Source organism: Aptenodytes forsteri, unplaced genomic scaffold (genome assembly GCF_000699145.1).
Source record: "Aptenodytes forsteri isolate BGI_AS27 unplaced genomic scaffold, ASM69914v1 Scaffold7, whole genome shotgun sequence".
Taxonomy (NCBI): domain Eukaryota; kingdom Metazoa; phylum Chordata; class Aves; order Sphenisciformes; family Spheniscidae; genus Aptenodytes; species Aptenodytes forsteri.
This window is the reverse complement of record NW_008795919.1, coordinates 2,376,661-2,398,556: the sequence shown is the minus strand read 5'-3', so window position 1 is coordinate 2,398,556 and position 21,896 is coordinate 2,376,661. Positions and strand designations below refer to the sequence as shown.

The following is a 21,896-nucleotide window of genomic DNA, read 5'->3' as shown; positions in this document are numbered from 1 at the left end:
GGGAGGGTGGCAAACAGGTGGGTGCAAATTCTGAATGCTGGATTGCAGCACCTCCGAGGATTTTGACATGTTTTACAAAGTTCTGAATATTGCAAAACTGCATCTAGATCAGCTAACAGAATAACTTCAGCAAGAAATAAAGAAAAAGTGAGGCAGCATGAGCCAGCTCTCCAAAATCCACAATAGGAAGGGAAAGGAGAGAAAACAGAAATTAAGAAACTGGTGGCTGGCAGTGAAATAACACTGTGCTCTCAACGAGGTATTTATTACGATGCTCTGAGTGCAGATTTCATTTCTTTAATCTGTGTATTTTATAGTTTTGTCTGCCCTGGAGAGAGGGCTGCAAGGCCTTCAGCGTATGCAGCAAATGCTCCTTAGTCCTGAACTGCCTGCAGCAGTACTCTTTGGAGCTCTTGTCTTCTGCTTTTAAACCAAAACAGGGCTATGCCCGTTTTGCACTTCCACAGAAAATTCCCAAGATGCTGGCAGGAGTCATCATGGTGAGGAAATTCACTCCAGAGCCTGGACCAGCGATGGACCTAAGGGGATGGGAGAAGGCCAGAAGTTCCCTTCATGCCCAGGAGAGGCCTGGTGGCACTCTGCGACAGGACAAACTTGGTCCCAACATCAACCCCTGGTGGGATGCTCCTCTCTTCCCACTCTAGGCTGGGGGGATATAACACTGCACTTCTCCCCATCAAGCCAACCTCTGTTGTGGAAGGATGCAAAGCAGATGAATCCAGGCTTTGCGAAGAGCTTTAGGATCTTCCAAGATCAGAAGTACCATATAAGCATAAGATACTGTCATTATTATTGTCACACCCAAGGGAGTTATCAACTAAAGGCTGCGATACATCACGGTTCAGTCCCTTTCGCTCCTGCACTTAAAATGCCAACTGAAGAGAAGGCATTTAATTGCCTCTGTTTTCATTACCACATTATCACTGGGGAAACACCATCTGACACAATGAAATCAGGCTAACACGGGGTAACACGAGGCACGCCAGTTTGAAACAGGGACAGAAATCTATAAACTGTACTCAGAAAAATCTGCAAAAAAATAAAACAATCAGGTACTGTGCTTAAAACCCTGACAGCCCACGGAGGAAAACAAGGAAGCATTCGCTTGGCTCCTTTCCCATTTATCCGGGACAAACATAAATAAATCAGGTAGAACCATAAAAGGGGAAAAAAAACCAAACCAAAACACTGCAATGTACTCAGCAGCAAAATGACGTCCACAGAATCCGACAGGAACCAAAAGAGCTGAATCATAAATCTACCTAGCAGAGACCTTGAGCAAAGAGAAAAAAACCTAGACTCGAGGAACATAAGAATGGATCATAGCAGAGCTGGTCTCCCCAGGTGCATTGGCCTGATTACGTTTGCTCTCAGGCTAACTGGTTCTAGTTAGCCAAAACTGCCAGAGAAAACTCATTGCTGAAGAGCTTGTGTCTTGGCTTAACCCCAGCCGGCAACTGAGCCCCACGCAGCCGCTCGCTCACTCCCCCCTGCCCCCGGTGGGATGGGGGAGAGAATCGAAGAGTAAAAGTGAGAAAACTTGTGGGTTCCAGCACACCTTGGAAACAGGGAGACGCTGGCAGAGACTGACCTGGGGTGGGAGGACACCCTGAAACTGCCATTGCCTGGGAGAGGTCACCACCGGCTCCCCACGGGACCAAGGCTGCCTACAGCAACTCACTTCCCTCATTTATTTTTAAGAAACAACTTGCAGGCAAGGCTTCAGCACAAGGAGAAAGCCTTAGCATGATAACCAGATGACACGGTGGCAAGGCACAGGCTGTCCAATGCCAGCTGGTTCAGGAGTCTATTGGGATAGCTGATTTTATTAAGAAAACTGGTGTGCTCTGGAGCAAATCAATCTATTCAATAGGCACATCTGTAACCAAACAGCATGATTTTTCTATCAGCCTGATTCTATTCCCAGCAGGGCTTCATTTAAGACAAGACAGAGACACTGGTTTAGCAGACAATGGAGAGGAAAAGAGTTTTATTCTTGCACTCTGACAATCCCAATTACATGCATGAAAATGCAGCAAAAAGCAAATTAGGAATTGTGGCTATATATATATGTGATAGAGGGAAAGTTCTCCCAGCTTAGCAAGGAGCAGAGAGGAGGAGAGACCAGCTCTGCACTGACAATCTGCATAATCTCTGGTGAGCCATTTAGCCCCAGCTCTTCAGAAAGCCCCCCCACATCCCGACTGACCAACCTGGGGCTCTTTCTGCTAACGTTTCCCATCCAAGCTCTGGCCCCCCCAACTTGGCTCTGCTGTGCTGGAGCCTGGGCTCCCAGCCGGAGCTGGCGTCAGCAGCTGAACGCAGCTTGACACACTGGTGATGCCCACCTAGCTTGCACCAAAGCCGCAGGGCTTTCACACTAACAGCAGTCTGCAGGGCTGCCCGCTGTCTCCCTCTAGCCCGGAGAGGGTTCCCAAATTTAAAAGCTGTTAAATGTTACGTCCCTAGAAATCTCCAAGGAAGCAAACTGGAACATCCCAATATTCTCACTCGTATTTCTAGATGAGACTGTGAAAAATGGAACCTGTCAATACAGCACCATCCATTAAACTACAATTAGCAATATCATGAAACTCTTATGACACCGAGATCACTGCTACACAATAAAACCACTGCCACTTCTAACTGTGCAGTCACTGCTCTCAGCTGGGCAAGCAGCACTCGAAGGCAAGTTTCATTCATTTTCCAGTACACCCTCCCACTTCTTCTTTCTCTCCCCAGAGTCTCACAGATAAGCCAAGTCATTTTAGTTGTAATTTTATGTGCGTGTGCATGCGTGTGTTTGCACATGCACAAAATTAATCCTCTCTCAAAGTGCAACCCTTCAACTTTCATGGCAATGATGTACAGACTAATTTTTCTATCTTTCTCTCCTTCCCCTCGTTCTGTGCAGACACAGCTTTATTCAAAAAGCTTTGGTGATTAATTTTAATGTAAGTTATAAATGAGAGCTTTATACAATTGTATCATGCGTGAAGAGGATTATTTTTCCAATGGATTACCATAAAAATGAAGTTGCTGAAAATGTGCTCTCAACTACCCAGAGATCATCTGTTCTGTTTGAGCTGCCAAATAAAGGAACAGAAGAAGGGAGCTTTCATCTCCGATGAAAGGAAGGGTCACAAGGTCTATTACCGTACTACTGCCTGGCATCATTTCATTTCAGTCTTGGCCCTTTCCAAGCCTCTGGCTGATCCTGCAAACGCAAGCCTATAGCTCTGCTCGTTTGAGTGCTCTTACAGAAGCAGATAGGGATTACATGTGTGAGTAAAGTTCACTTGCTGAAGCAGCCTCTGGATGAGGCAGCCTCTTACACTTCGGCGGGGGGAGGAAGGGAGAGAAAAGGGGGTCTCATGTCTACTTTGGCCTATAAAAATCATTGGATTCCTCAGAATCTTTTACAGGAGAATGAAAAAAAAAGGAGACTTCAACTGGGAGTGGCCTGTGCAGGAATTACGCTGCACTGACTATGCTCTTTCTCCTGCGTTCATACCAGACACCATCCATTATTGAGCCATACTGAAGAGCAGCGCTAACGGAGGAAATTTCTGCATTAAGTAAAAAATTAGAATACTGGACCAGATTTATCTCCAGCATAAATCCATCGACTAAAAGCACCATAGAGCTCAACATGATTAACAGTCTCCGCTGAAGAGATGATGAGTGCTGATGCAGCAAGGAAGCTACACTGAAGATAAAAGGGCACTGACAACGAAGGAGTGCAGGACTGGAACAGCAACAGGTCTCAGGTCAGCTCAGAAATGGGGCTGACACACCAGCTAACAAGCACTAGAAATTACTATGGGAGATCATAGGAGAAGAGGATTATTGTTGAACAGACCTTATAATCTACGTTTCTCCCCCTCGAGTCCCATCACTTAGCGAAAACTCTACTTGCCAATACACTTCAGCTTTCTGTCGAAGATGTCTTTAGCTGGACTGAAATACGTAGGTACACACAGAGCAGTACTGAAATGGCTTGCTAGGGCTTGGGCAACCTTCAGCATGGGAACAGTGGTTAAGCAGCAGGGATCACAGATGAAGTATCACAGAGCAGGAAACTGCCTGGATCCTGCTGGTGACCGCACTAACTTTATGAGCCAAATGTTCTCAATACCATGCTTACCTAACTGACAAATTCACATAACTTATAAACAAATTACATTTCAAACTGCCATTTCCAACAGGAAAATGGCAACAGAACAATAAGAGAAGTCAGAGGAGCAGGAGGAGAAAACAGCCTTGGGTCTCTGTACAGACTAGATGTTTATAAACCATCTTGAGTCTTTTCCTTTGGGAGGATAATTACGTTGTATGTGTTCTATTTCTTAATAAAACAATGCAATTAGAAGATGAAGGCTAAGTGCTGTGGTCTCAGTTTTCCAGCTGTCCACTCACATCTGGGGACTGTCACACCTGACCGTTCATTCTCACAAACGTAACGTGACAGAGCTCATCCCTTTCAGTGTTAATTTACTCTGGCAGCATGAATGGAAGATGAACCAAACCCATAATTGCCTTCCATTTATCCTTTCCTGGGATGTGATCTTCCAAGCAATTTTATATATATCTGTCCTCATTTTAGGATTATGTCACTTGGACACGTTAAACTTTGTTGGGAAATTCAACACTAATCTGGTGGAAAAGGTTTGTTTCTGAATACATCCCATTAAGGAAAGGAGTGAAAAGCACTTACATCGCACATGCCCGTAAAAGCTCTTGGATGTTATTTTAACACAGTAATACCACAGGCAGCAATAGCAAATAATCTGGCTTCACCACCCATGGCACAATAGCTGTTACTGGCACAGGCCATACAGGGCTAAAAAGCTTAAGAGAAAGGAGAAGTGATGCCACTTCTGTCCAACCTGGCAAGGAGATAAATCAGCCTTTGTTCCTTCTTTTGGGACTCTCGAAGTTGACAGGGCATTCTCTCTACTTGCGTTACATAATTATTGATCTACTTCTGCAAAAATAAGCTGTACATGGAAAGAAAAACAAGCTACAATAACCTGGCCCAACTCACCCTATCGTGCAACCAGCTTCTGCCTCTATTGTCCAAATACAATTCAGATTATGATCGTAGGGTGTTGGGTAGCCAGGAGACAGTATCCGTCCTGACGACTCTCCTTTGATAGTACCCCCACACTCAGCTGAAAGAAACATATGGGTTAGTGAGAAGATTCATGACACATTACAGTTCTTACTTGGCAACAATACAAATCTCATCCTACAAATACAACAGGGAGTATTTCTTGCCATTTAAAGAGATTCTTAAAGCCTACAAAACCAAGATAAAGAGAGTCATTTAATTCAGCTAAAAGACCAAGTTATCAGAATAACTCTGCACTTCTGAGCACACTCCTAACACCTGACATGCTGTCAAAGCTTCCCTCCACCTTTTTGACTTTGTGAATAAAGGCAGAGCCTGCCAGCATCCTGCTTTACATGATTCACACATGTGGGGTGAAAGAGCTCAATTCTTCCGCCTGTATCTGCAAAAAGTCTTAATGATTCAGTGTGATACAATGAAGAAGCCAACATACGTATGTATCTGCTAAATGAACCTCAAAAGCACATGAGGATTTTGAATTCATTTTCATAGTTTATCCATTAAAATTCTTTAAGTTTCCACATGCTCACACAGACACGACCATTCATATGTAATATATGTATAGCAAATAGGGTAAAGGCTAAGAAGATGCATAAATCACAGAAATTTGTCTTTTTACCTCAATAATCAAGGCTAAAATTCAGCAGAGAGTTACCACATAAAGAATGGTCCTAACTCATGGGAAAATACAGAGTGCCAATGTCTGAGCACATCACTTATAACCACGAAAGCAGCCTTCTGGTTGTCGAGATCTCTCTGAGGACTAAGTCTGTAAGAACTTTGCCACGTCCTGGAAACACTAGCTAATTATGAAGCTGTCAAGTAACAGACCAACAGCATTTCATTTAGGTACACAAAACTAAGTATCAGAATTTTCCAAGCAAGAAGATATCCTTCTGGAGAGCTCCAGGTAAAAGGGAACTCAGGACTTAGCTAAGAAAAGACTGAGGAAATTAAAACATCTGAGGATCTGGAATCAGGTGTCATGTAGCTCTCAAATAAACATGACTTTGAACTGTCAAATGCCTGGACACACGCTGATGTCTGCCATTATCAGAAAGTGCCACTGTTTAACACATTCAAGCGAAAGGACAAGGACTGGAAAAGCAGTAGTCTCCTTGCAGTGAAGCAAGAAACCTTGTCAAATCGGTGCTCCTGAGCACAGTGTTTCATGTTAAGACTGCTTGTAGAAGCTCTGAAGAGATCAGTGCTCGCTATCTGAAGATGCCTTACATAGCATCCTTATCATGGTCTTTATTAATGTAGATAGGTGCGATCAGTATCAGAGTTAACATCGTATGTATTAGCAAAGGAGGAAGAAAGGGCATTCAGTGTGATGCCCACAGGCAAAGTACTTGTTAGAGGACGTTTTAAAAGCAAGAGTTGTCTCACCTACACAGGTTGGCAGGGGTTGATCCCAAGCTCTCCGCTCCCCCGTCAGGCAGACCAGCACCCTGCTGCCTCGCAGGGTATAGCCAGGGTCACAGCTAAAGGATACAGAGCTGCCAGCAAAGTGTCCCTCATCACGGACCTTGTAGCCAAACTGTGGGATGCCAGGGTCCTCGCATTTAATGAGTTCAAAACCTGGAGCAGGAGAAACAGCGTCCGTTTTCATCAGATATTTAACAGCCAGGAGATATTAACACAGGATCATACTAATATTTTCTTCTTAAAATCATTTGCTGGAGAGAAAAAACACCATATTGAAAATTAATATTTTTCTAATTAATATTTGAACGAGATCCCAGAAATCTGGTATCTCGGCTTTGATCCAAAATTTCTGTATCACCACTGCCTCATTCACAACAGAAAAGGTTTGCCGGCATAATCATCTCCCTCACTCCAATTCCACTTTAGACTACAAGATCTTTATGGAAAGGACTGTTTCCTCTGGTCATGCAACTGTAACATAAAAATACACCATTACACCTCAGATTCCCACCTCACAAGCATATGGGCCTAAGACTTACTAGAAAACTGCAGCTCAAAGCCTTTACTCGTGTTCTCGCTGTTGGTGATAAACTCAAGCCACATGCTGCTGGAAGTGCTGTTTATGCTGGTGCCGAGCATTTCAGAGCGGCTAAAGGAGCCCAGCAGGCGAGCAGAGCTATTGCTGCCATCGTAGACCTGGGAGGAACAAGAAACACATACTGGAAAACATATTTTGTTTGCTACTTCAGGGACCAAATCACCCATGAGCACGAACAGGGACGGTTCCTTTGAAGCCAGTGAAATTATCCCAACTAAGAGTCTGACTTGACGAGACTTCATGGTGCTGCTCATCGGAGGAGCAGGATTCTTACCCTGGAGGATCCGCATCCTTCTCCTTACACCTGAGCTTATACTGCACTCAGGGCTGTGCTTTCTGAACTAAGCTCTCTTTCCAAAGGTGCAGCACAGCTACTGGGAAAAACATTTTCTCCCTACAGTGACTCTCAGATGTGCCTTGACCCCACTATTATTTAAGGAAGAAAAAAACCCCATCATTTTGTTTTTCTTTTATATAGCATGATTCTCTACAAGGATAAAGAGCAACTTCTCACTAGTGGAGATTGATAGTAACCTTCCTCAGGAGCAGAGGAGAAGTTGATGACAAACCTGTTGCAAGAACATAATTTCTTTCACAACGAGTATATGCTTTGCATTAGCTGCAAATCTCTCTCTCTTTCCCGTCATTTGTGAGCTGAAAATATGTGGATTACATCTATCTCGCAGTGCAGAAGTATGGCACTTAAATAAGGACAGAGTTCTCTGGGAAGATGGCTTAGCACAGCAGAACACATCTTGTAATATTAATATGCCTCCTACAAAACCATTTTTGTGGTTAATAGAAAGTCAGCCTGGATTTGTCTCCTTTTATATAGAGTCCTGAAACTTGTAAATGCAGATTAATCTAAGACTGAGTATGGGAATGCTGAAGAGCTTGAGTCTGGAGGTCTGCATTTAAATAAATCCCTTTTTGGGACAAATCAGCCTTGATTCTTAAAAAACATAAAAATAATGCTAAGGACCCTCACACTTCCTCATGTGTTAACAGTTTCCCCTGTGCAGATAAGAACTGAAGTTTAGGTACAGAAGAACAACCCCTGGCATTCCAACAGATCTCTAAATCTCAGGGAAGACTTCACAGCAGAAGGTGCACTGATATGGCAGAGATAGCTACATTTTTAATGGATACAGAATTTGTTTACACATCCATCTGCAGACTGAAGCCTCAAATAACCAGCTAGGCTGAAGCGCAAAGGACATTCACTATTGCCTTAACGCTGCTGCCAGAGACTGCTATGAGCTGGTGAAGTTCAGAGGTGCTGATTCCCTACAATTACACAGTATGTTTTTAAGCACAGCAAACTAACGCACAGCAGTGACATACACTGATCAGACAGCGTCCCTGGGCTAGAAGATATTGTTTCACAGATGCGTCGCGTCTTGTGTCTTGCTCTAACCTTAGAGGGGGTACACACAGACAGTATTCTAGCCCAGCTGCCCTGGGTTCAGTCTGGTCTGTGAGAATTTTGCTGCTCCCTTCAAAACGGCCGTGCCAGTCACTGAACAACAGAGCAGTGACTGTGGGTTCCAGCAGCCCTGTGAAGGGCTTCTGGGGCGATGTCAGTCCAATTCCTAGTGTGAGACTCTTCCAGAGATTACCACTGCACTGTCAGCACTGCCTGGGCAGCATTCTCCAGAGATCAGATCGGCTAACTCCATTAAAGTTTTAGAACTTTCCCTTTCAGATCTCGCTCTCATTAGCAGCATGGTAGTGCTTCATTGCTAGAGACGGAAGAATTACCTTGAGGACATCTCCTGCCTCCAGTTCAAAAGTCCTGGCTTTCAGCTGGATCCCCTTTCCTGGCTGGGTCTGGATGGAGTAGATGCACTCATGATTGTTGTTATAGTTTATTGGATAGTTGGGGGACAGCAGAACACCTTGAGTTCCAGTTACAGATGAGCCACATTCAGCTATATAAAGACACAAAACCACATTTTAATAACCACATGTATATTCTAGCCATACAACACATGCAGGTGATTCCTCCAAACGGCCACAGATGCTCACTCCTTCCTATACCCATCTGCTAACATATCCATGGACCCTATTTCCAAGTGCAGTCAGTAAAAAGAACAGTACTTAATAGCACTTCTATCATCATTAAACCCCAGGTGCCTTACAAGAGAGATTAATACCCTCTCCTTATATGGATAGGGAAACTGAGTCACAGAAAGCTGGTGTGCTCAAATGCTATCTTGGGACCCAGTTCAGAAAAACATTCCAAAAATCCCTGGAAAGCCACCACCTGCGTGAAGCAGCGCCTGTGCTTCTGTTCCTTCCTGATTAATGAACCAGAAGGAAAATAAGAAAATATTGTTAGATTGAAATATTTGAAGTCTTTTCCATACCTATACAAAGCTCATCCTATACCTATATATCATATATAAAAATCACGGTATTCATTCAACAGTCAACACAGCACACCACCGATTGCTCGTACCTGCATTGCAAGTGCCAGAGCTCTTTGTGCAGAAAGATATGCTTAGTGAAACTTCCAAATAATTACAAATGATAAAGCTATACCTGAATTTCAAAACCTTCCCCAAAATAATTTCCTGAAAGCTAAGAGGGCAAAATTTGACCTTATGTGTTGTTAATGCGGCCCTCCGCTCTCCAGTTCATCATTTGACAGTATTTTAAAGGACCTCTTGTCCCTTGCTCCCTGCATTTATTTTCTTCCCAGCTCTGCAGCTAACAATTACATCCATTCCCATTACAGAAAGACAGAAAACCAGAGATCCTTTTGCCTCTCAGTTTCAGAAACTAGCTCAGATTTACATATCTTTGTTTCTTCCCAAAACGTCACTCAAAGAACAACAGTGGGCTCAGGTTTTTCTGTGGCATAGACAAAATTGACCTTTCTTGTTCAAAAGACAAGGGGCTGGGGCCAGAGAAGGAAATGCTGAGGTGGGCATCCCTATGGATCTCTTGCTCAGGGAACTGGAGGGGCAGGGGTAGCTAATGTTACTGCAATTGTTTCTCCCTTCCCCGAGACGAGTTTATGTCCTATGACAGGTTATAAGCGGCCATGATTTCAGAAAGAAGGAAATAAGGAAGGAAGGAAATAAGGAAAGAAAGAAAGAGTCGTTTCCCTGTTGTTATTCACTACGACCTGCAGTCCGTCCCTGTTCCATTACATTCTTCTAGTAAGGCTTCTCTGCTCCTTCACCAGACCTGCTTCCTTTTCTACTCTGTGCAGTGTGAACAGCATTTGATTTTGAGCCAAATTTGAATTTAGAAGAGTTGTGTGACTCAAAACTTGGCAGAATGATCCTCTTTAGAGAAGGAAGAGGATGCCGCTTTGGAGGTTTGACCTATCTTGGATGTCAGGAAATCACAGTTTAATGCTTCTGGAAAATATCAACAGCCACCCTTCACCGCTGTATTTTGTGTATTTTAATTGCAAGCTTTTAAGGACACAATCTCTCACTCATACGAACATGCCACAGTGAGTATAACAGGACTGCTATGGGCATGTCTTCACTACGTGAAGTGGTGAACAGACATTCAAGTGCATCTGAGTGCAAGACGCAGTACTACTGCGATAGCACTGAGCTCCACCCAGAGCTCACGGGACAACGTGAAAATGAGCTCTTACCTGCTGTTATCACAGGGAGGAAGCAAAAGTCCACAACACTCACAGCTTGAGGGCCTACTTGCAAAATGGCATCCAAAGGATGTCCTCCTTAGAGGACATCTGCTGCCAGCAGTTGTTGCCTTGTCTGAGTGCCTGATTTCAGCTAGGACCATTGCAGCCTGGTTGCTACATATATATACAATCCCTCAACACATGTAAATCTGCCTTGCAACCACCATGTGTTTAGGATTTTTCGTAACTCCCTGATTAGCTCCCACACAGCAAACCATGAGTTGTTGTTTTCTCAGCCTACTTACCCTGAAAGATTTGCAGCTGTAAAACACTGGCTCCCTGTTCCTTTGAGTCCTGGTGTTTTGCATGCACAGCTGGGGAGAGTCACTCCAACTTGCCCTGAAAACAGCTTTTCTGATTAGCTAGCTCTGCCTCTCTCCACAAGTCCTCACAGCATACAAAGTTGCTGGAGCTGAGCGAAACCATCACAGCACTTGTGCAGCTTTCTACACTGACTCTGCCACCTCTCCTGGTCCTCCAATAAAGCGTGAGGGTGAAGTAAGGAAGCAGCAGCAGATACGCTGAGAAGAGGTACTTTGGAGGTGACTTTCTCCTCCTCTCTTGCCATGCATGAAAAGTGGGACATTCACTTTAGCACAGATTACCCAGGGATGATGCTGGAGACATCACCACTTGGGATCTGGTCTGAAGTAGCAGTCGGTGGGGAGCATTCCTACCCTGGAGAGAGGGGTCGGCCAAAGGAACAAACTGCTCTCCTTTCTCTCCAGACCCGTCTCTAGAACAGGAATTGAATACAAAGTGTCTGGGTTGTTGGCAATACCAATTTAATCTCCTGTGATCTTAATGAGTAAGTCTCCAATGTCCACCCATGTCCAGGGCAAGCACGTATAGCTGAGTGTACACAGCAGGGAGATTGTGGAAAAAAACTGTCACCCTGCCACCAAAGCTCTGCACAAATCACCAGACAGTGAATTAATAATATAAAACCAACATGCTAATTCAAAGCCAGCTGCAGTAGGGACTTGGCAAATGGAAGTCAGTGTGTCCACTTAGCGATGATGTCTGAGCATCAAGTTTAAAGCTTTGTTATTATTCTTTTTGATTTCTATTCCCCTGATTAGCTTTCTCTGCAACCTGATTATTATTCATGTCCTGAAGAGGCTGCTTGTCACAGCAGGATGATGCAACCCTGTGACCTAAGCATTAAGCAGTGCTGGGAAATGCATTCAGCATGACACGACTCTACAGACAGAAAGTAGACTGGCTTTTGCTGGGACACTGTCTTTGCAATGACCCTCAAAGGTCACTAACACAGATCAGGAAAATCAAAGCAGGCTTTGCCAGACTGAAAAACAGGTAAGAGATCTGGTCTGTCTGATTTGAATGAATCCTTCATGGCTCTGGGTGAGCCAGGCAGCAGCAGAGCACTCAATAGTTTCCTACTTACTAAACTATACAACAAAAAAGTACGTTAAATCTTTTTACAAAGGCCTGAAGCATCCTTCTTCCTTTCTGCTCTCTTGCTGTAGCACATTGCTACTTTTGTTCTTTTATGCGAACTGTTACGCTTGGAGGGTTCCGTGGGCTGGGCAGGGGGGTGCTCTGCAGACCTTGCTAGACAAGACTGACTGTAGCCCATCTGCATCAGGGACGACAGCCAGAGACTAGCTCAGTGTTGCAGATGGATTTTTCCTCTCCTCTATCCTTAGATTTAATTATTAGTATAAATAATGGCTGGAGGGTTGCAAAAAGGACTTGCAACGGTTAGGAGGAGAAGGGGGGAAAGGTGTAAGGTGCAAGAAACCTCTGGAGGATAAGGAAAAGGTAAAAGCCAGAGGGGGTTTCCCAGAGATGTCCATACTAACATGGAACTTGCATTGCTTAAGATCACCCACCCAGAAACAGCTTTCACGTCTGGAGTATTAAGTTTTACAACACTCCAATTCAAAGGGAGGATGGCCTTAAAACCATGCTGTTTTACAGAAGCTATCCCAAAAGGGATGACAGGTCTCCCACACCTCGCGATTCATTCACTCGTACAATCACTGGGGCTCGACCGCAGCGCTGTGGACGGGCTGCAGAGGCATAGGGCTTCTGCCGGTGTGTCTGCCCCAATCTGCTATGCACTTGGTGCGCTCCAACCTGGGAGAGGACTGCAGCCCTTCTGCCTGTCCCTCCTCTCCCCACACACAGTTGCGGGGCTGAAAGCTCATTCCAGCTCCCTCTCCCCCACCCCTGCACCAACCACCCTGCAAGCTGAAAGATGCCATCCTGGTGGATGCCACCCATCCCTGCCCACCTAAACAATCCAGCACAGCGTAACCAACCAAGCAAAATGAAAGCACATGACCACCTACCAACACACCTTGGCAGAGGCGAACTCCACACACGCCGTCTCCCCCCGAGGCAGGTGATGCGGGATGCGCCCTCCAGCCGGTAGCCGGGGAAGCAGGAAAAGGTAAGGACATCTCCCACTCCGAACTGCAGGCCCTTTCTGATGCTGTAGGCTGGGACCTCCGGCTCATCACAGGGCTCCAAATCATATTCTACAGGGAACAAACGGACATTTACAGAACGGCAGGGCGACACCTCATACTCCGTTCTCGCCGGTGAGGGTACCCCAGTCCCTGAACACGAGGATGAGGAGGGAGCTCTGAGTTTTGATCCAGCTGCAGTGAAGCTCTGCAAAGGAAGCATCCATGCAAGACGTGCATCCAGTTTGAGCCATGAAGACCAACTTGGGTTTCACTGTCAATATGCAGCCCCCACGGTGTCGCCAGGATCTTGATTTAAACCAACTCAAAATACAACAGGTCTCTTTTTCTGTCACTGTTGTCAGACAAACAAGAAACAGACATCAGTGGTGACAAAACAGGATGGAAATTTGTCATTCTCCCTCTGGTATAGTCAAATGAAGATGAATTGATCCGGATGGGACTTCTGGTGCCTCTACATTACTAATCCTGAAAATGAATGAACACAGCACCCTGCTTGGGGAATGCAAGAGAACATTTAAGCTGCTGCTAAATGAAAGGTCATGTAGCATTGTGGCTAATAGCCAAATGTCTTTGACCACAAAACATTTTGAAGGAAACCTGTTTTGAGGGTTCTTTTTTGAAAAATAACAGACCTGCAAAGTACAAAGTATGTACATATATATCTAAAGGAAGCTAAAAAAATATAACTGACTCCCATTTTCATTTTCCAAGAAAGGAAAGAAGTCCCCAAACACATTAAAAATAACAGTTATAATTAGATAATTTGAGGCAATTTTTAAGGCAAAAAGCCATTTTTCCCCCATCAAAATGAGAGTTAATTGGAAACTTTCTGACTAGTTTCCACAGAGTATCATATGCAAATTCCTGACTTCAGAGGCCAGAACAAAGGTATCGGAAACCAGTTCTCTCAGTGCACCAGGTTTTATCTGCATTTATGGCAACAGCTCTGTCCGTCAAAGACAGCAAACACATCAGCACTGAGCTCCACAATAAAAATGGTCATTTCTCTTCCACACCAGCAGGCTGAATCTGCAGCTGTTGCCCCTCAGGACTAAAAAGTATGCTGAGATATGGAAAAGAACAGCAGCAACACAATAAGCTTTCGTCTGGTAACTGTTTTACAGAACGGCTTGTCGGGGCGCTCAGGCAGTAAAGATTACATTTTCTGAAACGCGTGCACAGGCAAACACTTTGGCAGTCACTTGTAGGACTTCAGGTTAAAGGACACAGTTAAACACCTTGCACACAGATTACCCACACAAAGCGGTTATTTACAAGTGCGATGATCTGTTCTGCATAGGCAAACGTGCCTTTCTCTGAGTCTCTCTGCAAGAGCACCATGCACACGCTACTCTTCATTGACAACTTCTGAATATCTGGAATTTCATTTGAAGAAACCAGCATTTTGTATAATCACAAACAGTCGAAGCCTGCAACAGAAGTGGCTGGTAAGCACAGGACTGGCCTGGCTTACTGGAAATGCTCAAGGCAGAAGCTGTCTCACACAGCCAGCTCTTCACCAGCACAGCAGGGGCGAGAAGGGTCGCTGCAGTCAGCAAAATCCTGCATCCCTTGATGTCCTGGTATGTGCCCCAGGAGGTCTGCTTTCATCTGATATTACAGCAGGTCAATTAAAGGAAGCCCAGCAAGGGAAAATACTGCCTCCAGTTCCCCAGCAATGCCAGTGGGCTCATGAAAACCTGGCCTAGGCTGCACGTGGCACGTGTTACATCTAGGACAGGCTGAAGTCAGCTGCAGAGGCTGTGTCGCTGGATGAGCATCCAAGTGGAGCAATGACCCAATGGAAAAAAGAGCGACCAGGCGAACAATGCGAGTGACCAGCTCTGCCTTGCTCCTTATCCAAGAAGTCCAGATTGCTCAACGTTGCCTTCCAAAAGATCCCATCTGTCCCAGCTTCCCACGCTGGAAATGGAAATGCTGTAACTACTGCACTGATTTTCCTCTGATAAACAGAGAAAGAAAGCATCTGGAGGAAAGAGGGATAAGCATACCCCAAGAAAACGCTAGCTGAAACTCCATAAACAGAGCAGAAAAGATGACCATGTGGGGAGGGAGAAGGCAACAAACACCTTTGTAGTGGGATTTAATTCCAGTGGGTTCAATCCAGTCATCTACCGAGGCTCAAGGCAGACAAAATTGCTACATCTGGTGATATGGGGACTGCAATGAGAACATTTCTTGGGACATACTGTGGTTTAATGCTAGAATAATTTACTGGGTTTACAAGAGGAGTGACTGTCAGTGGCCCAAATCACATGCACTGCATCAACAAAGTTATTCCCAAGATTTGCAGAAAAGCAGGAAGGAAAAGGAAGGAATGAAGTCTTTGTCCACCCCTGTCCTTACCTGAGAAGGTGATGTTGAAACCCTCATAGGACATGGAGAAGTCTGAGATGAAGCGAATTTGAGCAGAGAAGTTTCCGAAGAGCCCCGCGCTAAGCGGGGCAGGGAGCCGAGAGCCCGTCAGTTGCTTCAGTGGCTGAGCAAAGCTGGTATTTTCAGTGATGAGGAGGTAGTCGTGGCCATTCTCCAAGTGAAAGGTATGAAAGGTGAAGAACACACCTGCAGGGGAGGAAAAACAGAGATGGCTTCAGCCAGCAGCATTCATATGGCACCCCTTCATCCCAGAGCCAAAGCCACTCTCCTCTCCCTGAGATGACACCAGGGATCTTCAATCCTGTCCTTTGTAACGCAGGAAGAGAGATGACACAGGCCTGCTCGAGGGACGGATCAGCAGCAGAAAGGACCGAGCCCAGCAGCTTAGAGGAGTATTTTATTTTAAACGTGTTGACCTTTAGATGGATAGCAAGACCAGCAAAAGCTGTAGTTGTGAGGACTTGAAAACAACAAAACCAAGTTGTGTTCTGGAAAGAATTCATACCTAGAAAAATAGGACTTAAGCCAAGCATCAAGGTCAGAGAGGCTTTTCCAGAAGATAAAGTATGCCAGCAGTGTTACTGCAGGGACTTCATATACCTTTCCTTTGACGGGACTGAACACTGGTCTCTGGAGGATGGAGGACAACAGGAGCGATCACACATGGACAAACCTGTTTCCTCAGCCATACGGGTCTCGTGAGCCGTTCACGTGCATCTCCCAAGTAAGCGCTATGTCACACAGCCATGCTCCCTTCCAGCAACACAGTGGTGCGGCCAGCAGCGCCCCAGCACCTTGCTCCAGGGCCCAGCCCAGCCCTGTCCTGCTGGGAGGGGGCTGCTGCTGTCCCTTCCCTGCTTGTGACCCGCTCCCAGGACCTGCTGTCCCCTCCGAGGCACGTGGTAGGAAGCGCATATGCAGCCGTTGCAGATTTTGGCAGGGCACACAGAGTCAGGGTGGTTAGCCCAGGTCTTGCCAGCCGTAACAGATCTTAGAAGCGAAGAAAATCCTACACTTTTATTCACATTAGACTGACAAAAATAAAAACCACAACAGATCCAGCTACAGAAAGAACAGACAAAACACAGGAAAACTATTTTGTCTCTTCTTCCAAATTCAATTTCAATGATTTGAAACATTTCAGTGAGAAGGCTGTGACCTTACTGCATTTGTAAATGAACAAGAAAGGAGTAATGGATTACTTAAAGTATCCTTCACACCTACAGACACAAAATAGTAAGTACTTCAGGCTTTTGCCAAAGCCTCCAGCTAGGTGATTTTTCATGCTGGAATTCAAATGCAATTAGAAACAGTTATTCTCTGGAAAATAATTCCATCTTTGAAAAACAAAAAGTAGCAGCGACAGCTTTCACAGAGCAAAGCAAGGCAGGATCTTGTATCAGAAACCCTGTCACATTACTGTCACACGACATTAGCAAGCTAAAGCGATGCCTAGCAATAAAAAAGCCTCTTTGCGTTTATATGGCTTCTTTCATCCAAAGATCTTCGCACGCTTTCTGAGCACCAAGGGGCAGGCTCCCGAGTCCCCCGCTCACGCTGAATTGGGCTTTACACTCCTCATAACCCCACTGAACTCGACAGGGCTATTTGCAGAGAAACAGACTCCTCCATGCAAACACAAGTGCTGTAATCTGGTCTTCATTAGTCACAGTTAGATCCCTACCTCCTCGCACACATCAGGGGTGCCCAGTGGCATGACCGAGTTATTTCACTTAAGCCAATGATTAACAATACAGAGACTGCCAGCCTGGTGAGACCCAAGGGCTGTCTTGCTCTGCATCCCATCTCTGCCAAAGTACAGCATCAGCTGATTCAAAAGCAAGCACAGCAAATCTGTAAATAAGGATCAGAGGAATAATCTCCTCCTTGCTCCCCATTCCCCATTAATTTCTGGAGATCAGGATGAGACTAACCTAGAGATTGATTAAAGCTCTGGAGCATGAGATTTAATATCCATCCCAACAGTTTTTTTATCAGCATCAAATTACAAGTCTGAATATTCCGTTTATCCCTACGTCCATCCAATTTCTTTTTGAAGGTTTACTGGTCACATGCAAGCAGTTTCCTTCCAAGAAATGAAGGACAGAGAAGTTGATAACCAATACCAAGCCTTTCCCACGGAAATCACTGGATTGGGAAGACGCAGGGCTCACAGGGTCATCTCAACTGCCCTGTTCTCTCCCCATCTTCATCCCTGCCACGCAGCTCATTGCACCTTGCTAACCTTCAGTGTCCCAGGCAGAAGTATTTATGCGACTCGCTGCTCAGCGATGACCGAAAGAGCTCTCGACTTTGGCAGTTCCTTCCTTATATCTAGGTAAATATTATATGGAGCCTGGCAGAAAGTTTTTAGTTCCACAGTTCCCCCCACAGAACTCCACAAAGGTAGGAACTGTCTAACGGTTTCCAAATCTTTGTCATTCTTACCAGCAGTACAGTCAATTGAAAATAGATATGACCTGTTTTGGCCTGAAAACTTGGTGAGATGCAGTGAATACAAAATGTCTTAAGTTCTCCCTGTTTATCAACTGACAGCAAATTTATACCCTCGCCTTTACAAAACCCAGTCTAAGAAACAGAAATAATATCACTCCACCAAAATCAACACACCACCAGAGGAACACAAGCATAATTCAGTCCCCAGAACTGGGAGGACAGTCCCTGGACGCCAGGTCTTTCAAGATAACTCCAATCACAGGGCACGAGGCCTCTCCAGCAGCAGAGCCAGTTAAGGGCTGTGTAACCGTAGCCATAAGGGCTAATTACAAACTCATTTTAAAGGATTGGTGACTCTGATTAAACCTTTGCTCTGGTCTGAAATTTACTGTGGCACAAAATGCCTCTGCAAATGCAGGGTTTCTTTTCCATTCTCTGTAAAAGAAACAACAAAACAAATTACAGGGAAAAGAAATCACTTTGAAGTTCTCAGGTTAAAAATAATAGTCTCTCTTTAAGCATTTAAATACCTTTGAAATTAAGCTGCTTTTAAACTCAAATTGTACAGCTCATGAGTCCATAAAGTAAATCAGTGTCCGCAGTCACATAAAAATAACTGTTGTAACAACCAGCTTGTTTCAGGTAAGGGACTCATGTGCTGGCCACGTGTGAGATGTTCATAAAGATCTGGGAGCAAATAACTTGAGACCAGCTTTTATGATGGAGATCATCCCTGCTCGGTCACTGGTTTGGCAGGGAATAGTCCGGTGGACTGGGAGGCACAAGCCCTGAACTCTGTTCTCTCTTATGGGAACTGAAAGACTTCCCAGGCCTGGGACAGCAGCAGTGCTGCAAGCCCAAGCAGTAAGGCATTAGTAGAAGTGGGTGTGGGAAACGTAAAACTAGAACAAGAAAAATCAGGTAGAATGGCAAACACTTCAGTCATGTAAATATATCCCCTGCTCCCAGCAGAATTGTTACAGCTTCTGGGTTTAGCAAGCACCAAATGTACCCAGTGATCACTGATGCACCCAGTGGTCTCCAAGAACAGGGAACTGAAAGACAAGGACAAAGCACGGAGAAAAGCCTCCGCACTGCAAGTGCCCTGCTGATGAAGTTAGCCGAGAATGGGGTTCACTTATGCCTTTTTTTAAAGCCTGTTCTGTTCTCCAAGGACTAAATTTATTCCATTTCAGTGGCTACTGCTCTGACTCAGGATCACACTGTTCCACTGCTCTTTGCTGAAGAATGAGAAGAAACGTTGCAGGAATGCTGAGCAGAGCTGGGAGAAGCTTGTTGCAATGCATTACACAGCAGTTTAACACAGCAACAGCTGGGAAGGTAGATCAATAAGAAAGAGAAAATATTGTTGCAAGAGAAAGGATGTATATGTATGTGCACGCACACTCCCACCAACACAGCCCAGCATCTAAATACATTTCAACATCCTCCATAAAACATTAGAGAAAAGGACATCTTTGTTCCTGTCCTCCTTTCATTGCGCTGGTAAACAAACAACTCGCCTGAACTACAGCGACAAGGAAGGAGGTTTTCCTGACACGTAACTTAACTATACGCCAGCTTATTATAACTGTACAGTGTCATCTATCTATCCTCTCCTCTAGCCCTAACCTCTAACTGGATTTGGAGATTACCTGCATCCAAGCAGCTGCCCGGGTGAAGCTTTCCTACCACAGAAAGCTCCACAAGTGCAAGAAGGGTGATTCTGCCTGGGGGCGAAGCACTGCCGCCGGCAGTCGCAGCCCGCTGCCCTGCAGAAGGGCACCTGCGCAAGGAGAGGGATCCCACCGTGTGCTGCAGTCTATTTCTAACGAGCTCCTGGAGAACAACCTTGAAGGAAGGATGCCAGCAGTGGGTAAGGAGAGGGATGAAAATACCAAACAAAACACAGTATGAACACGCTCTTTTCATTGGCATAGAAGAATCTCTTTCTTTAAACACTCAACTTCTTTCCTTAGAATCTCATCCTTACCTTTCCAGCACAACCCGATAGGGAAGAAGAGCTGAAACTCTTGTCAAAGGCCTGGAGACCTATACATTTTCACTACAACTAGCTGGATTTACAGAGCAGCTCACGGTTTGGTTTTCTAATATTCATTACCTGCAGCTAAGGCTAGAATTTCCAAAGAAGCTCACAGGCTTCAGACCGCTAAAGCTAGGACCAGCTTTCCAGAGAGCTCAACATCCAGCTTCTCTTAGTGCGACAAACATGGTCCGGTTCAAGATGGTCAGATCCAGGGCTGAATTCTTTGGATGATCCAGAACTGCATCACACTGAACTGATGTAAGGGATGTGCTGTTTCCTGTACTACTGAATTGGCGACAGCAGGATCTTTTACAGGACAGGGGAGGAAAAAGCCCCTAGACTTATGTAGACATATCCCTACTATTTGAAAATACTCCGTTTTTTCGAGCATTGCTTAGTTCCGTCGGAAGACTTTCTTCTGGTGTTGGCATAAAAGCACACAGGCCATCAGAGTTGCACTTTCTCATATAAAAGAGTGTCAGTTTGCTGTGCTGTGCTTAGCTTAGCTACAGGATAATGCTGCGTCTCATCAGAGAGCTGAATCCAAGGCAGAGTGGATTAATGAAGAGTGGATTGCTGCTACTCAACAGAATACTTTTCACAGCATGTGATGGTTCCCTTAATGCACTGTGCTGTTCATTGACAAGTTTATTTGCTGTAATACAAATGGTATTTGCAAAATTGGCTCATGATAGCTCCCGTCGTGCTGATATCTGGTACGATGAGACAGTTATACAAGAGTGCATAAAGTTACATAAAGGGTTTATACCCTTTGTGCTTACCCCAGGCAATACTGACTGGATCAGGAGAAATTACCTCCCGCCCTTGTACATAAAACTTGCTCTCTAATCGTCAATGATACATTTGCTTGGAATTTTCCTCCAAGACAAAAGATTGACCCGTGCTGCGCAGGAGACTGGACTAAATAGATCTGTGCTTTGCCTCTGTGCTGGCAATACTCCTAGCTAGTGGGGAAGTGAGAGCTGCAGAACTAGGACAGAGCTGGGAACTGAGAGCCCGAGTTCTGTCCCATGTCTGGAAATGGTTTACTACAAGCTCCCACTTCTCAATCTGTAAAACGTTATATAGATAGTGATCCAGCACTACAAAGAAAAATAAGGCTGAAAGTACTATCGAGTACCAAATATTCCTGCAGTGGTGTCAGTGGCAGCTCGCCCTTCCTCCATGTGACATTACTAGCAATACCAGGTGTCCAAACACCAGCTAACTTTCCAGAGGATACTGCCACAAAGATCTGAAACCTGGCGCAGGCTCTCAGATCGGGGGGGGTTTGATATGGGACCATCTTTCCCTCTTAATTCGCTCCACCATAAAGGGATTAAGAGATGTGACACCAAAAACCTCTGCATCTTGTCCAGAGACCATGTTTGAGTGGTGGCAAGAATGGCAACTGGCCAAGCACATGGGTACCCATCATCACCGCCTTGGAGACAAACTCTTGGTTGACACAGGGAGCACTTGCATCCCCCACTGACCACCATCCTCCAGTCCATCTCTAAAACCACTCTAAGCTAAACGTTTCTCACCTTTTCCATGTGATGTTTCTATTGTCCACGTGCAGTTCAAGTTATTGGGATAAAAATCAGGGAAGCCTGGGGATAAGATGGTACCACTGGAACCACGAATGTAACCTCCACACAGAGCTGCCAAAAAAAAAAAAA

At 45.1% G+C, this 21,896-nt stretch overlaps 1 protein-coding gene across 1 annotated transcript in view; it reads right to left on the bottom strand.

Moving 5' to 3' along the window:
* CSMD2 (CUB and Sushi multiple domains 2) overlaps positions 1-21,896 on the bottom strand; it is a 310,684-nt gene that overhangs the window by 90,014 nt on the left and 198,774 nt on the right. The window contains exons 19-25 of the mRNA XM_009284828.2: positions 21,762-21,878; positions 15,681-15,896; positions 13,173-13,361; positions 8,946-9,115; positions 7,126-7,282; positions 6,548-6,739; positions 5,069-5,195 (exon numbers count right to left, since the gene is read on the bottom strand). Coding sequence (XP_009283103.2) covers positions 5,069-5,195; positions 6,548-6,739; positions 7,126-7,282; positions 8,946-9,115; positions 13,173-13,361; positions 15,681-15,896; positions 21,762-21,878 — 1,168 coding nt within the window. The remainder of the gene's footprint in view (positions 1-5,068; positions 5,196-6,547; positions 6,740-7,125; positions 7,283-8,945; positions 9,116-13,172; positions 13,362-15,680; positions 15,897-21,761; positions 21,879-21,896) is intronic.